The sequence below is a fragment of the Petromyzon marinus genome, chromosome 10 (genome assembly GCF_048934315.1).
Source record: "Petromyzon marinus isolate PM22_M1 ecotype Great Lakes invasive population chromosome 10, UKy_Petmar_22M1.pri1.0, whole genome shotgun sequence".
Lineage (NCBI taxonomy): Eukaryota > Metazoa > Chordata > Hyperoartia > Petromyzontiformes > Petromyzontidae > Petromyzon > Petromyzon marinus.
In genome coordinates, this window is record NC_133676.1 from 12,603,130 (window position 1) to 12,617,908 (window position 14,779).

A 14,779-nucleotide genomic window follows, 5' to 3' on the forward strand; every position below is an offset into this window, starting at 1 on the left:
TGTGTCTGTGACCTGTCGCGAGTCTTCGACGCTTCACGTGGCCTCAGTGCAGCTAGCCCGGCACAAGCGCCGTGGTGACACCGCCGCCGCTTAGTGGTGAATGTCGGCTGTTGTTGGTGTGTGGAGTGTGTGTGCAGCGCGTGTGTGTGTGTGTGTGCATGAGAGCCGAGCAGTTGGAACTGTACACTTCCATTACCAGACGTGTGTCGAGTTTGTTAAGCGTTTGGACAAGTGTACATACATCTATGCAACTGTGTGTGTCTAAGTGCGATTGTGTCTTGTGTGGGTGCAAGTGTGCGAATTGGTGTACAAATTTGTGTGCGTGTCGAGTGTTTGGAAGTTGCGTGCTTGTTCACGCACTGCTGTGAACCCAGCGACTTGATTACATCAGTGGTACTTTGCATTTGAACCTGACCTCGCCTTCACCTAGGTTTACTCAGACTAAAATTAATACCTTTTGTGACTTGTCACCATAAGTACTGTAGATGGTCTGTACGGAACTGTGCACACCACTTCACGTGGCCTGCGCCAGACTTAATTGGTGCTCACTCACAGCTTTTGCCTCGGGGGGGGGGGGGGTATCCCTCTGATAAAATATAATGGCAGCTCTTTGAGTGTGTCCAGTACTAGCATGTGTTTGTTTTTGTTACATCCACAGCCTTTTTGTCAATCCACTGATTGGTCGAGGGCCTTCTCACACCCCGTGGGCCATGGGGGTCAATCGTACTTCCCCCATGCCGGTCTGTGCGGTTTGGTGAAAGTGAGGAACGTAGACTTGTGAGCGTGGTACAGTACGCCAATTGAGTTTGCTGCAGTGCACTCGACTGCGCACAACTAGGCCCCGTGAGGCTATACATCTCGTTTTTGAGCTGGCCTTCATCCAGCCGTGGATTGATAAAAAAAAGGACTGATCCCGTGTGTGCCCGCAGGCTGAGCTGCGTGATGGCTGCCAGCGGGGCTCACATGGCGCACCCCTTCCTCAGTGACGCGGCCATCGTGCAGGAAGGAGAATTTTTGCCCGCCTGCCCCGCGGCCGTTTCGATGCACGCGGGCGCTAGCGACGGGGAGCTGCCACCGGACGCCCCGGCAACAGGTGGCTATAGGATCATGCCGTTCTTTCAAGTGCCGGGCGCAGACGCCCAGGTCGAGATTGCCAGCGACACGCCGCCTCCCCACGCCTTGGACTCCTCCATGTTCAGTCTGCCGCCGTCCGACTGTGCGCCCGTCCGCATCTTCCCCAGCGCGTCCTCCTCCCTGCCGATGGCCGGCCTTTTCTCAAACGGGGACTTTGTGGCGGCGTGCGCGCCGACGTGTTTGCCAAACCAGGGCACAGCTCATGCCGAGCTGCCCTTCATAACGACCACCACCACCGTCGCCACCACCGCCGTCGCCTTGCAAGAAGTGCCAACGGTGCCGTTCCAGCTCGGCGAAACGCCCTCGCCTCCCGAGGACGGGGAGACTCCCGGCTCGCACGCCGCGCGGGATTTTCCCCTCGCCCTGGTCACGGAAAAGTTCGCCGAGCCGGTACACGAGCCCGCGTCGGCGCCAATGCGCGACGGCGCGGGAGAGGACGTGGCGCCACGCGCGTCCATGGCGGAGGAATTGGAGGGCTCCCCTCCGGCTCTTCACGTCTGCCAGGTGGATGCGCTCCCGGCGGAGCCCCTCGGCTCGGCCGAGCCGCCGAGCGCGATCGACTTGAGGGAAGGGCTCTCCATTGGCGGAGACGAGCGCCGGGGCGAGGGCGAGCCGTCCGCGAGTGCGCCGGACGGTGGCACGGCGTGCGAACAGCAGCCGCCCGCCACATGGCGAAGGGCGGGAGACGGGCACGGTCAGGTTTCTCTGCCGCCGGTTGCCAAAGAAGTTCGGGATGAAGAGGCGGCGGTGTGTGAAGTGCAGGACGAGCCCGGCCCCGACAAGTTGCCTCTCACCACGAAGCCTAAGGAGGATGTTTAATTGTGAGAAACCCATTCCGAGCCCAACTATGACTATTGCAGCAGGCACTTCGAGCCAGAGGTATTTATTTCACTCGTGAGCTTTACACAGGGACAGCAAAGCGATTCTCGCTGCTGCGAACTAAAGCCGAGAGCGAGAGATGCGGTAGGCATGACGAATGGGGGCCAGTTAGAAATCCACGGAAGTGCTCATCCGGTAGTGGCGTGTCCACGTGTGGTCTCTGCGTAGGTTTAATTGTCGTTATGGAGGTTGTTGGCTCTGGTTAAATCTTGCACATGGTTACATTTTAAACAAATCATTTTGTTCGCTGCTTCTGTGGATTTCTATTGCCTCTAAAGGAGACCGTGTGAGAAATCCACACTCTTGAGCTTATTTTGGAGCCGTCCAATGTTACGTGAAAAAAAATTGTAATAATGAACCACGTGGTGTTCATATATAAAGGAAAAAAATAGAAATATTTACTGGCGTGTGGTATTTATAGAGTTTTATCTTGAAATACCTACCGTTGGGAGTGACAGCACACCAGGGGGCGCTTTAAATGGAAAACTTGAAATATTTTAGAAAGTTTCCGAGTGCTGGGTGAGGCGTATAACGTGCGCTGTTTTGAGCTGTTTATGCTGCTCTCATTGAGCATCAACAGGGCCCACAACGTTACGCCTATGCTATTGACACGTGGGTGGTTTCCACGTAAATGATCATGGGGAGGGATCCCCCTTTGCTGTTTACAGCCCTCAGATAGTGGTGGCCATTCCACGTTTCTACAGTGGGGTGAGGGGCGAATGAATCCATGAGAAAACTGTTTTCAAGTTGCTCATAAAATGCACATTTTTATTCCCCTACAGCTGTGCATACGGAAAATTCAAATTAACTCTTATACGACACTAAATGACAATTTTGTGAATTGAATTTTAACCTTGTGAGAGCCATTGAGTTTCATGTTTTATGTTACAATATTGTGCAGTTTTGCAGTATAAACGATGATAAATAAACCGGTTTTTTATCCCACTGTGAAATTTAGAGGAAAACATAACACTGGCAGTCAGTGTCTAATGTTTGCCCATCATGAAAAAGTTATTAATGTATACTTCACATCGTTAGGAGGTGCACTTTAGTCATGACATGAAATCACTGTTTACACCGACTGCTCCGCTGTTCAGACGCCTTGTAATTGGTGAAATTGGTCGCGTTGTAAAAAAAAAGTATCGAGAAAAAAGGATGAATATGCTTTTTTGGTTTTCTGACGAAAGGAATTTGTGATTAAGCTTAATTATTTTAGTTGTAGTATTTAAAAATGCTGTAATGTAAAAAAAACTACATACCATTATGCCTCACCCAGTACATTTGAAAGTGAAACTCTTTTTAATCAGCAACGGTTTATAAATGACTGGTACCTGAACATTTTCATTTTAAATGAAGGAGTGGTAAATGACGATTTAAGCCACGCAGTCAGTGTTTAGATCAAATTTTTAACTATTTAACTGCTTTTATGGAAGTATTTGCAACACCATTTCAGCTGCTGTATGTAAAAAAAGACCCATTTTAGACTCGCTATATATGGCAGTAATATAATGAAAGCGTATTTATTTCATTATATGGTTTTTCTTTTATATATACCAATTTATGATTTGTATTATTGTTAATTAAGTTTGCTCAAGTGCAACTTGCGTTCGTGTTATTGTTTTCCATGGCATGTGAGCGCTTTACGTGTTTGAGCAGAGTACAGTGCAGTCGTTGGGCATATTGTGATAAGTATTGCACTGACTACGTTTTAATATCACTATTGTTGGTGAAAGCTGGAACAAGTGATGTCAACTGAAGCTATCATTGTCAATAAAAGCAGTGAAACGAAACCGAACGTTGTAAGTGCACTCTTCTGTTTATGCCAGAAAAGGTGTCAATTAAGCAGTTGTAACGAGTCTTGTCTGTGCACGTTTGCGGGGTATACTGTGCATTTTCTGTCACCGTATTGATATCGTGACGGGGTGAAATATCAAGTGTCAAAGCCAGAATACTGCAAAGCAACTGGAATAAGAATCAAACCTTGGGAACAGATGCAGTTCATTGCTTTTGTTTGTTCCTGCATCTGCGTTGGTTGCGTAGCAAACCTGCACATTAGCAACCCTTGCATCAATCCACTGCTGGATGAAGGCCTTCCACGCCATGGAGATTTGTTTGGCCATTCTTCACCGTGTTGGTCAGTCCAGGGGAGTGAATGTGGTGGTCGCTCATCCGAGCGCGATCAAGGCCGGACCCTGCCAGCTTACGAGACCCTGATGAGACCGGGGCGCATTCCAGGTGATTTAGGCAAATACGCGTTTGTGTGGGCTATGCAGGTGTTTTTTTTTTTACACCACACCTATAATACCCAGTTGTGTTGAGCGGTGAAATTATAAAGGTGCGATTTGCGTACACAAAAGGGGAAAAGAAGCTGGCTTCCCAGTCCTAACAGAGCTTCAACTTTTTTTTGGTTACAGGATTCAGCCGGCTGTGCTAAGGCTGTGCACACGAAAACAAGAAAACACACAAACATGGCAACTGTGCAAACTTACTGCACTCGTCAACAAGCTGACCCATAGCATAAACATTGTGTAAGCACGTGCTCTTTTTAAAAAAACTATTTTATTGCCTAAAAACTACACAGGGCTCAGTAATGGTTTGGCGAGCTGTGTGGTAAGTTTCGGAGTGATCGGTTTATGGGTTTTGTAGTTTTCATGAGAATGTGAAGTATCTTTTGACAAATGGACTCACTTTATATTTTGGTCATAGCAACGAGTGGCAGGCCTATGGGGACTCCCTTCAGCCAACACTTCTCAAAATCTCCCATGCCGTTTGAAAGGTTGTATAGGTCAAATGGTAAACAAGGCAGATGTCTTCAATAAAATAGCTCAGAGATATGTCCAGAAACCTTTGAGGTTCATGGGAAAGTTGCAATATTGTTGAGCCTGACTGACGAAAATATCATGGATTCAGATTTGAGTATGGGCGCTCTTATCCGCGCAAATATTCCAACTATTGGATATAAACCGGTTGTGATTGCTAAGCAGCATAACTTTTTCAGTGCAGTGAGATTTTGTACAACTTTATTAATGCAGGAAGTAAAACAAATCAATGGAGCTTTCTAATAAAGTACTTGTTGGCTTGCTTTGTTCCTGAGCCAATGTATCCATGCTTGAAGGACCATAATTTTCGTTCTCAGGAATGTTCAATTATTCATAGTACCATCTGCGATCGTGCAGCTTCGCATGGATGTCTACATTCATTAAGATTAAACGGAGCTCTGTATGATAAAATATTTAACGAACTAAAGATGGTTACGTCAAATATAACAATGGCAAGTCGAGAAAAAAATGGCTTTATTAATAAAACATAAAACCCAATTATACTTGACCACAACACAGAATTGTTGAAGACACGGTGCTACAGGGCTGGTTTGTAAGGCACATTAACTACAAAGAGAGAATTCAGTTAATATATTTTGCTGTCATTACAGACCAATGAATGCTGTATTTATATGCTTGTAGTTAATTTTAAAGTGGTATATCAAAACGTTACAGGGGGACTGGTTATCAACTATTAAATAAAACGGAAAAAAACCTGATTCATGAGACAGCAGATGCCTCTTTTTAAACTACAGTTATTTAATGGCTCGTGTTGAAATGTGGATGACCAGCTGTAGGTGGAGAACAAACGTCTCCATTGGGTGCCTTAATTCCCAACTTTAAAAGCCCCCATTGTATCCTTGGCATGCTCACTCAATTCCAAAGGCTTTTCTCAGAGCCTCAACGGTCTCGAAGGTGAAGCAGTCTTCAGGGTCCAGCGACTTTGCGGTGAGCTCCCGGGCTCCCCCGCCCACTGCCTGCCACCCTTCTACCGGCGCCAACTCTTTCTCAACGCCTCTGCTCTCCGCCTCCCGTCGGCCAGCGCCGTCGTCGTTTCTCGGGCCGCTCCCGGGCGCCGTTTCCTCGCCGGCCGCCGATCGCTCCGTGGCCCGCCGCCGGCGCTCGCACGCCGACCCCAAGCGCCGGCAGAGGCTCCGGACTGCCTCCAACTCTGCGCCGCCGAGGAGGCGCACGTTGAGTTCGAACCGCGGGGTCTCGGCGAGGGCTCCGAGCAGCTCGGCCACGGCGGGCGCGTCCTCGTCGCGGAAGCACTCGGCCAGCGCGACGGCCGCCTCGCCTAGCAGCCCAAAGCCAACCTCGGCGCGGAAGAGGTCACGCGCACGCCGCGCGCCCACGCGCAGCAGCAGCACATAGCGGTCCGGGGACGAGCGGCGGCGCCAGTCGCGGTTGAACTCGAGCGCCGTACACGGCAGCTCCTTCGACGGCTGAGTGCGAGGGAGGAGGGGGGGCGTGGCGGAGATGGAGAGAGCCGCCGGGGGAAATGGAACTTGCGTTTCATGGGCCCGGATTGGCATAAATCTCTTGTCGCTGGCACCCGCGGTGGAAACATTTTATTGTTACCAAATTATTTATAGGACCGATAAAGGTTTGTGATGTGATAACGATTGCATACGAGTAGTTTACGTTGGGAAGCTGCCGGCACACTCTGGAGGCAGGGGCTTCATTCCGCGCCCAGCAAGCCGTCAAGTTAATGACTAAGGAGCAATGCCGATGGCGGCCTCAGAAAAAAACATTTCAGGTCAGAGCAACACGAGTGCTATGAATCGTAGAAACATAAACTAATGCTGCGAAGGCTTTGTCACCTTGGTGGTACCAATTTCATGTTCTGGTCCTGGGACTCCAATTTGAACCTACACTTGCCCTCTATTACATGGAATAGTATAATTATTTAGACTCAGAAACTTTAAAAATACCAGGTTGAAATGCGTTAGAATTTGAAATGTTTTGAGGAATCACCTTAAACCTGGGTTTACGTGAAAAGTTTAAGCAAATCAGATATGCCAAACTAGTTTATAGATTTTTTTTATTTACAAACGGAGGCTGAGTGGAAAATTGTGCCATTTTCGGTGTACTGTATACATTTTCCAATACTGATGTGTTTAAGTAGCGTGGTTTTCCCTGTGAATATTTGCCAACAGAAATGTAAACTGTCCGATAGCTGTCTTGAAGCCAAACAGGTTACATTAAACTTTAAATATATATAAACTCGGCGGGCAAAGCACTCTAAATAATCAATGTTTAGGGACAGCTTTGTTAAAAAAAATCCTTCTCAATCACATTCTAATTGTGCTATCGGCATCATGGCATGCGATGAACAAATGTCCAGTCTCCAATTTCCATGGCCAAGGAAGATAACATCACATAACTACATCTGAGGTCACATCAAGAGGCATTGTCCGCACGAGGATCAGACCTATTATATACCCTGCAGAGAGTGTCACATGACAATCAATCTAAAACTATTAAGTGTTAAGAAGTTAATCTTACCCAAATTAGGTAAAAACCCAAATGTCACGCCACGTATGTTTTGTGCAGTTATTAGTGACTGGGCTGAGACCATCAATTCACGACACTTGGCCACCGAGTTTAGTCGTGGGTGTCTGCCCATATTCAAACCTAGAATCCCAGCAGTGCCACCTCAGTACTCTGACCAATGAGCTACCCCGAGAAACTCACATTATCAACCAAAAAGAATGTGTTCTGTCCCACGGTGCGGGTGTGTTTAGTTCGCTGTCCTTCCCCCGGCACCTCCGATTAGCACGCTTGGCTATGTACGGCGCGAAAGAAGTTCAACACACACACGTACGGACACACCTGTGGCGTTTCATGTTGCGACTCTTCACTCCCCTCCTCCTTGGTGGTCGCGAATGCGTTCCAGCGCTGCGCGTGAACGTCCACGCCCAGTCCCACTTTGTCGCACGTCTCCAAGGGCCTCAGGTGCGATGCCAACACAATGTCCCTGGGCAGCAGGGGTACAACGACGCATCGATTTGTCCATTAAAACAAATATTCTTAAGCTCGCAAAACATATTCTTACGCTTGTAATACTTGCACGGAATTGTACGTGTGAGAATCAATAGATTCGTATGCATTGTGTGTATTTGGTTCACATGTGACCCACCTAGAGGCACGACAAGGCACCGTAATGTGAAAGTAAATTAATGTTTTGGGAATGTAATCGCTACCTAGAGCTGTGTTGCAATCCATCGAATTTTCTGGGGGGAGAATATAATTCCATGATTGTATAGAGATGTAATGTTTACTGGATAGAGATTGTGTTTTTGTCAATAAAAAATGGCTATAGAGTATAGACCCATTGCAGACTGTAAACATATTGTTCACCTGTGTGAAAGGAAAGCCTAGTTCGTGTATTTCGTTATAAATCATTTAAATAAAACATAAACGTTACTTACCAAACCATTTATACTATAGATCAATACAGTTACGCTAAATAAGTGTGTTCACTTTCAATATAAAAAAAAAACAATGATGAATTTTGGGGAACATGTTTTTCACTTTTTGCAGCTTTCTTGAATTATATTCATACCAAACTCGGTACCAGAATCATTCACGCCGAGGATTGCGATGGCTATTGCAGACTCTTACCACCCCACCCATGCCAATTAGCACACGTTCACTGCTTGAAACCATATCGCCGGGAATGTGATCTATCTCGTCAGTACTCAAAAGCTAAGAAGGTTTTTGAGCCTGCATAGTTCTTGGGATGGGTAACAAGCATACATGAGAACCGTTACCTTCGGCTGCTGCAAGGCTAGATTGTCAGCAGAGGGCAGCGTACAAAAATCCATTCTCGTACTGCACTATGCTCCAACGTCTAGGCTCCCCACTGCATACCTGTGCCTACCTTATTACAGACCTATTTAGACTCGATTGGTCACCCCGTGCCGTTATAAAGCTCAACTTTCATGCTACGAAGTCCTATCACAAGGGAGAAACAGACGCAATATTTGTTTTTGCCCGCATTGAAACGGCTGTACGCAGCATGGACCTGTACAAGAATACGGGCTGCACCGTCTGAGTTGACACGGCATGCCACCGTTACCAACCCACACTGACCAGTGGCGTGAATTCCGGTCAAATAAGCCATATAACCAACATGGTGTCGGTCAGCCTTCATCCCCCAAGTAAATATATCGTGGATGATGATATGAAAATGATATATTAATTACATGTCAACGGCGAACGGTAGACTCCTGTACAGCGAGAGCAATAACACACACATCAACAAACGTAAGTGCAGGCATTCTCGAGAGTAACTAACGAAACTTCCAGGACACTCTGCCCCTGTGTGACGAGGGCGCATGACAAAAACTAAATACACGAAACGGCCCCATATCGCCAGTACCTGAACTCCTCGTAAGAGCCCACTCTCTGCGTGATGGCTCGCAGCTTGGCGTCGTTCTCACGCTCGTATTTGGCATCGGCAGCCACGGCTGCCTGCAACTCCCTCTCCAGGCTCGCCCAGTCCAGCTTCTCATCGTCCATCGCCGTGGCTTTGACTGCAGAACAACAACAACAGCAGCAGGGGAGAGGGCTCTTTGCGTGGAAGCGACGCGCTCCTGCTGCACCTTTGCAACTGCGCACGCAGCTTTGGGTCGCCACCGAACCTGGCTTTGCCGGGACATCAGATTTGTAAGGTTTTGTAGCTCTCCTGGGAAAAAAAAGAAATGTCTTTTTGAGACGTAACAAAAAATCCCCGGTTGTTGTCAGCTGCGCGTCATAACATCGCACAAGACGATGCATGCACGTGTTTGTACGTGTTGAACTTCTTTCGCACCGTACGTCGACAAACATGCTTATCGGAGGTGCTGGGGAAGGACGACAAACTAAAAACAAACAAAAAATCAGTTTTAAAGAAATTTAGTTCCAACGGTATTGCGATAGATTTCGTCTTGCCATGGCATGTCCTGTTTTTTTTTTTATTTACATCAGAGGTGGTATCACCTAGAGCCACCCCTACGTGTGGATTGTGAAGGTGCCCGACGAACAGACGTGCACATTGTTGACTGCCCTTAACGGCAGCTCGAAGGTGGAATGAAAAGGTTGATTGAACTCGATGACGCGACAATCAAGTGGTTGAATTGGATATCGATCTGTGATAGCAAACGGAGTATAAAGCTGAATATATAGGGAGGGCTCTCCAGCCAATCTCTCTCCACCCCCTTGCCCCTCTCAGTTCCTGCGATTCGATAAATTGCCAGGTTTTGGAGGCCACGTTTCAATTTAACAATAGGTTAAAACATTTTGTCGAGTTTTGACCGTCACATTTGTCAATGGCCGAAATGTAACTGCATATCCCCCCTCCTTGTAGTTTGCATAAATGATAAATAATAAATTATTTCACGTTTCATTTGATGCGTGCATCTTGAGCACGGAAAAATGTAACTATATAAATCGATGTGTCCATTGCACACCGAGCCCTCTTTTGGGCTGAGACGGCCTCCTCGGCGCTCTGTCATGCCTTAGGGCTCTGGGAACATGACACCACTTTTCCAAGATCAATGACAGGAAATGTTTTGGCAGGATACCAGGAGACTGAGTTTCATGTAAATTGTATAGGCAAATTGAGTTTTTATTTCAGTGACATCACAAGGGAAGTTTGCGCTTCATCCAATGATGTGGAAGAAATGAAACAAAAAACAGTCCATCATCCTCATAGTCAGCCATCATCTTTCCATTGCTGGGTTGTAGGCCTCCGCAATCCACCGCCATCTCTGGGAGTCCCACGGTGCAACAATCCAAGGAGCTCCTGCACACAAACGAATTAATTGATCCACCTCCATGTTGCACGTCCCCTTCAGCACGTTCACTCCTTTGGCTGCCACTCCGTTATTAGGTCTCAAGCCCTGGCCATCGCCACTTCTCGTGACGTCTCGTGCCAAAGGCTACTTTTATTAACAGCCCAGCATAATAAATGCAGTCCCACTACGTTTTATAAAACACACTACCAAATTACTCGAATTGGCAGGTAGAGAAAATATACCAAATGCAACATTTTTTTCTGGAATAGAGCAACATTTGTGGTATCTTCTCATGTCACGACATGAGGCCCAGGCTTATGAACTGAAGTTCCAAGCCATGAATACCTGGCACAGAGTTTCGGTAGCTTTCGGGTTTTTGAAATCGCTAACAGACCCTTGACAGGGTCCCCAGTTGCCTCTAAAATACTTGCACCACTGCATCCTTAAAGTAAGCTTCTTCTTCTTTCGTATGGCTGCTGTGGATACAGAACAACTACAATTTCACATTCAGGTGGTCAAGCCAGATGAGCGTGGCAGGAGCAGCGGAGTGTACCGCTGTGATGTCTCCTTCGTATGTGTAGATTGGGCATTGCATCATTATAGAGATAGCTAATTGGGTGGCGTTTTTATGCCACAAACCAAAGGAGCTGCTCATTAGTCACCCAGGAAGGAGATCTTCCGTAGGGACACGTGGGTCCACCAAATCTGAAAGGTGAAGGGTAAGTGGAACCTCTGGAAATGCAATGTGAGTTTTTGCCATTGCTTATTATTCACTTTGAGGCATCATTTTAAGAGTTGTATGCAAAAGCATGGGGAATTTTAAGGCAGCCATGCTTACAGAGACGTCATAACAGTTAAATGATAATATTCACGAGAGGTCGGTAAAGCCTTTCTATCGAGACTATAACATGGTAAGCTAACCTGATATATATTATTGATGGCTCCGTATACACACTACCCCACAATATGTGCAATATAATTATTTACAAAGCAGTGCAGCTGTTAGCGAAGAGGATTTATAGAACTGAGAGCCCACGCCCGCAATCAATTCTTCTCTGGCGCTAGCAAGACTGCATAGAAATTGGCGGATTGATAGTAATCTCATGGCTGCAAAGTTTCAGTGTCAATTTCCCTAACTTAGCTGGGATCATTTTATGAGCAGCTCGCACCATCCATCATGGAGACGCAACAAACTTGGGTTACCCTGATATTGAACGAACAGCACAACAGAAACATAACAGTCGAAGGAAAAAAAACCATGATTAACATACTCGACTTCCCAAACAAACTAGTAATGTAAATTAAGCTCTGCATTACACGCGTGTGGCTGTGAAGTCTGGTGTTTGTCGTGCATGCAAATGAGCCACCAGTTTTCAAGAAGATGACAATTTTACACCCACAAAAGGACGTAACCAACACCTTGTTTGATGCAAAGTGCACATTAGTCCTGATGATATTATCATCATGATCAGCAGGTCCTTGCCTGGCACAGCTCAAATTTCCTACTCTAATTCGTTACGAAAATTTCATGCCGACTGTCTCTGTAGTTTTTAGCGACAGCTGATAACTCAAATCCATCTTGCCAACAGCAATAACGAATCTCAATGAGATCTGCCTGTTTCAAAAGTAATGGACATTCGTTCACTCGCTCATTCGTTGATTCACTTCATTCATTCAATGAACCAAAGCTGAACATCAGAGCGATGAAACTGTAGACGTGGACGATGCATGGCAGCCAATAAAGAAACCACGCACAAGAGGAAGACTACAATGGAGATGGATTGTGGAATCGTAGCAGTGGTTCGACAGTGACATGATGATGATGAGATGTGATATGTGAACTTCATCTTCCCTGTTCTCGATTCTGTTGTAAAGTGAAAGAGTTTATCATTCCGTGACTTCCAACAAAACCCTCCGCCTGATTTTTTTAGATTCTCTGCACTGGGCCCACTGATGATGATGATGACCATCTGTGGACCAGCATTGGCCAACACTTAAAGCCAAAGTGGTTCCACACTCAAATGAGAATTGACACGCATTACCTCTTTACAACCCTGAGCCAGTGGTGGGAATTCCACAATCTTATGGCAGCAGCAAGTGTACCGTTACGACAAGCAATGTTGACACCCAACAAATTGGCACCTATTTGATCGACCTCTGAAGATTCAACCCCGATACATTGTCTTAAGCTTTGTATATTTTAAAAACCATCTCATTCACTCTCTTTCATAAAATGGGGGCACCGTGGGGGCACCGTGGAGGCGAGGGTCGGTGGATCACACAAATGTTATGAAACTCCCTTCCCGTGGGCGTCAAGGTGGTGGTGGTGGCAGGAGAGCACAGCGCAGCAAGTGTGGACGGACTCTGTTCCACCTGGACGGGATAGAGTGTTGTCCTATCGCTCGCATCGGTTTTCTCTGGGTACTCCGGTTTCCTTCCACGCGTATCACGCTCTCCATTGCATATCCTCCCTGTGGTCGCGTACATTTACGTCCTCCGGTTTTTCCCTCCAAGACGAGAATTTCTAGCGAATACGGAGGAGGGCTTCTCGGTCCTTCACGCCTCCACTGATGTCCTCTTCACCCCCCTCGTGTGCAGGCACTAACGGGTTGAACCTCAAAAGTTCATCAGATACATTTTTAAGTTTATCGCCAAATGGGTCCTCTCGGATTTCCTGATATTTTGAAGCGTCTGATGCGAAGAGAAATGTTTGTTTTTTTTCCTCTGAAGGTGTTTGACTCGCGAGTACTGATGCGCAGTGCTATTTAAAAAAAGAGCAACGCCTGTTAACCAGCAGCCCTGACCAAACTAAACCGACCAGTCAGTCAGAGACATGTCTTAACAGCGGTGGGGGACAGGTATAGTGCAATATATGCCTACAAAATAAATCTGGACTCTATGTAGAGTGTGTAGGCATATTTGCCTACGAAAGAAATGTACTTTTTTTTTTTGGGGGGGGGGGGTGACAATTGTTGTAAACCTCCATAAAAGAGTTTTTTTGGGGTTAGATCGCGTGGATATATAAATGTGTCGTTAAAACCCGACACAGCCAACTAGTAAGGGTTGCCACGTAAACAGAACGTGGCCAATTCGTCACAGGTACAGCACACAAGGTGTGTTGGAGAGCCAAGCCACAACATTTACAATCCGAGTACGACGTTTCGGCAGTAATTACAACTGGCTTCATCAGGCGACAGCCTCTATTATGGATGATATTTTCTATAACTTTTTTTGTTTCAGACCTTCTGAAAGGCTCTTAATACTTTAGTTAACGGACAAACGGAACGCCGGACTTTTTATAATAATGAGTTTAGATTATTTAGAGTATTTGGCTGCTATAACATTTCCACGTGATGATAAGCCACTTCGTTGAGCTATCATTTGCGATGGCCAGGTCGCTTCTGAAAAATAGCTTTACAGCTCTGTGGGCCTTACCTGGTTAAATATAAAACAAGTTTTAGTTTAGACTGTCTTCACGTTCCCATTGCTCCTTAGTCGTCCGCTCTCCCTCTCTCTCTCTCTGTCTTCGAGATTGAGCAAATGCTGAGTCGGCACGTTACAAGTACGACAATACTCTTAACAATAATAACCATCATCATCAAGGAAAGTGCGACAAAAGAAAACCCCAAAATTGAACTGCAGCCTTCGACTCTCGGCTCCGCGAATCACGGATACGAACGCGCGTTGCAAGCCTCGCAAATGATTCGCATAAACACTCGTGAAGCGAGTGTTCGTAAGGGGGCGAACCACCACCAACGTGCCGATATTGACGACGGTATTTGTTTAGTAACACTCGTCGTGTTGGTGATAACTAAACCCCGTTTCGTCAGCGAAAATTGGTTCTCGGTTTCACTGCAAACTCACCACGGCTGCTTCCGCGTGCTCCGTCTCCACGGCAACGGTGGATTATAAACCGCGGTGGGAAACCGATAAACTTGAACATTTTACTGCTAGTTTTCTACTCCTCGTAAGTTGACCGCAATTAAGCGATTATTGTTGTTTGTGTGTGTTGGTGCAAGTAAATAATATAGCGTTGGTTTTTAAAATATATATAAAATTGTTGTTAAGTTTATAGATTCAACTATTTCCGGCGGTCAGAGGGCAACGGTGGGGTTTTAAAAATGGCGTGGCCCAGTGCCGCCCCCACGTGGCTCCGCGCTTCAA

At 46.6% G+C, this 14,779-nt stretch overlaps 2 protein-coding genes across 9 annotated transcripts in view; one reads left to right on the forward strand and one right to left on the reverse strand.

Moving 5' to 3' along the window:
- Window positions 1-3,803, forward strand: part of LOC116940876 (uncharacterized) — a 46,401-nt gene extending 42,598 nt beyond the window's left edge. For all 6 annotated transcript variants that reach the window (XM_076066187.1, XM_032951196.2, XM_032951192.2 and 3 more), the window contains exon 6: window positions 930-3,803. In XM_076066187.1, coding sequence (XP_075922302.1) covers window positions 930-1,953 — 1,024 coding nt within the window. In that variant the 3' untranslated portion in view covers window positions 1,954-3,803. The remainder of the gene's footprint in view (window positions 1-929) is intronic.
- Window positions 3,804-5,289: 1,486 nt separating this feature from the next.
- Window positions 5,290-14,743, reverse strand: DNAAF19 (dynein axonemal assembly factor 19). 3 transcript variants are annotated; one of them, XM_032951200.2, is made up of 4 exons: window positions 14,480-14,743; window positions 9,220-9,373; window positions 7,668-7,812; window positions 5,290-6,277 (listed from the first exon to the last, which is right to left on the reverse strand). In XM_032951200.2, exons 1-4 carry the CDS (start codon window positions 14,556-14,558, stop codon window positions 5,702-5,704), a joined length of 954 nt encoding a protein of 317 aa, XP_032807091.2. In that variant the 5' UTR covers window positions 14,559-14,743; the 3' UTR covers window positions 5,290-5,701. The 3 variants fall into 3 exon arrangements, with proteins under 3 accessions (XP_032807091.2, XP_032807093.2, XP_032807092.2); XM_032951202.2 differs by lacking the exon at window positions 14,480-14,743 and adding an exon at window positions 14,051-14,473; XM_032951201.2 differs by lacking the exon at window positions 14,480-14,743 and adding an exon at window positions 13,101-14,044.
- Between the last annotated feature and the right edge of the window lie 36 nt (window positions 14,744-14,779).

Bases quoted from the DNA above. Each gene is read 5' to 3' on its own strand.
- DNAAF19 (XM_032951200.2), bottom strand. From the start codon at position 14,558: ATGTTCAAGTTTATCGGTTTCCCACCGCGGTTTATAATCCACCGTTGC. The intron at 9,374-14,479 runs GTGAGTTTGCAG...GTTGTTCTGCAG, and splicing joins AGCACGCGGAAGCAGCCGTG to TCAAAGCCACGGCGATGGAC. The intron at 7,813-9,219 runs GTACTGGCGATA...CCTGCTGCCCAG, and splicing joins GGCTCTTACGAGGAGTTCAG to GGACATTGTGTTGGCATCGC.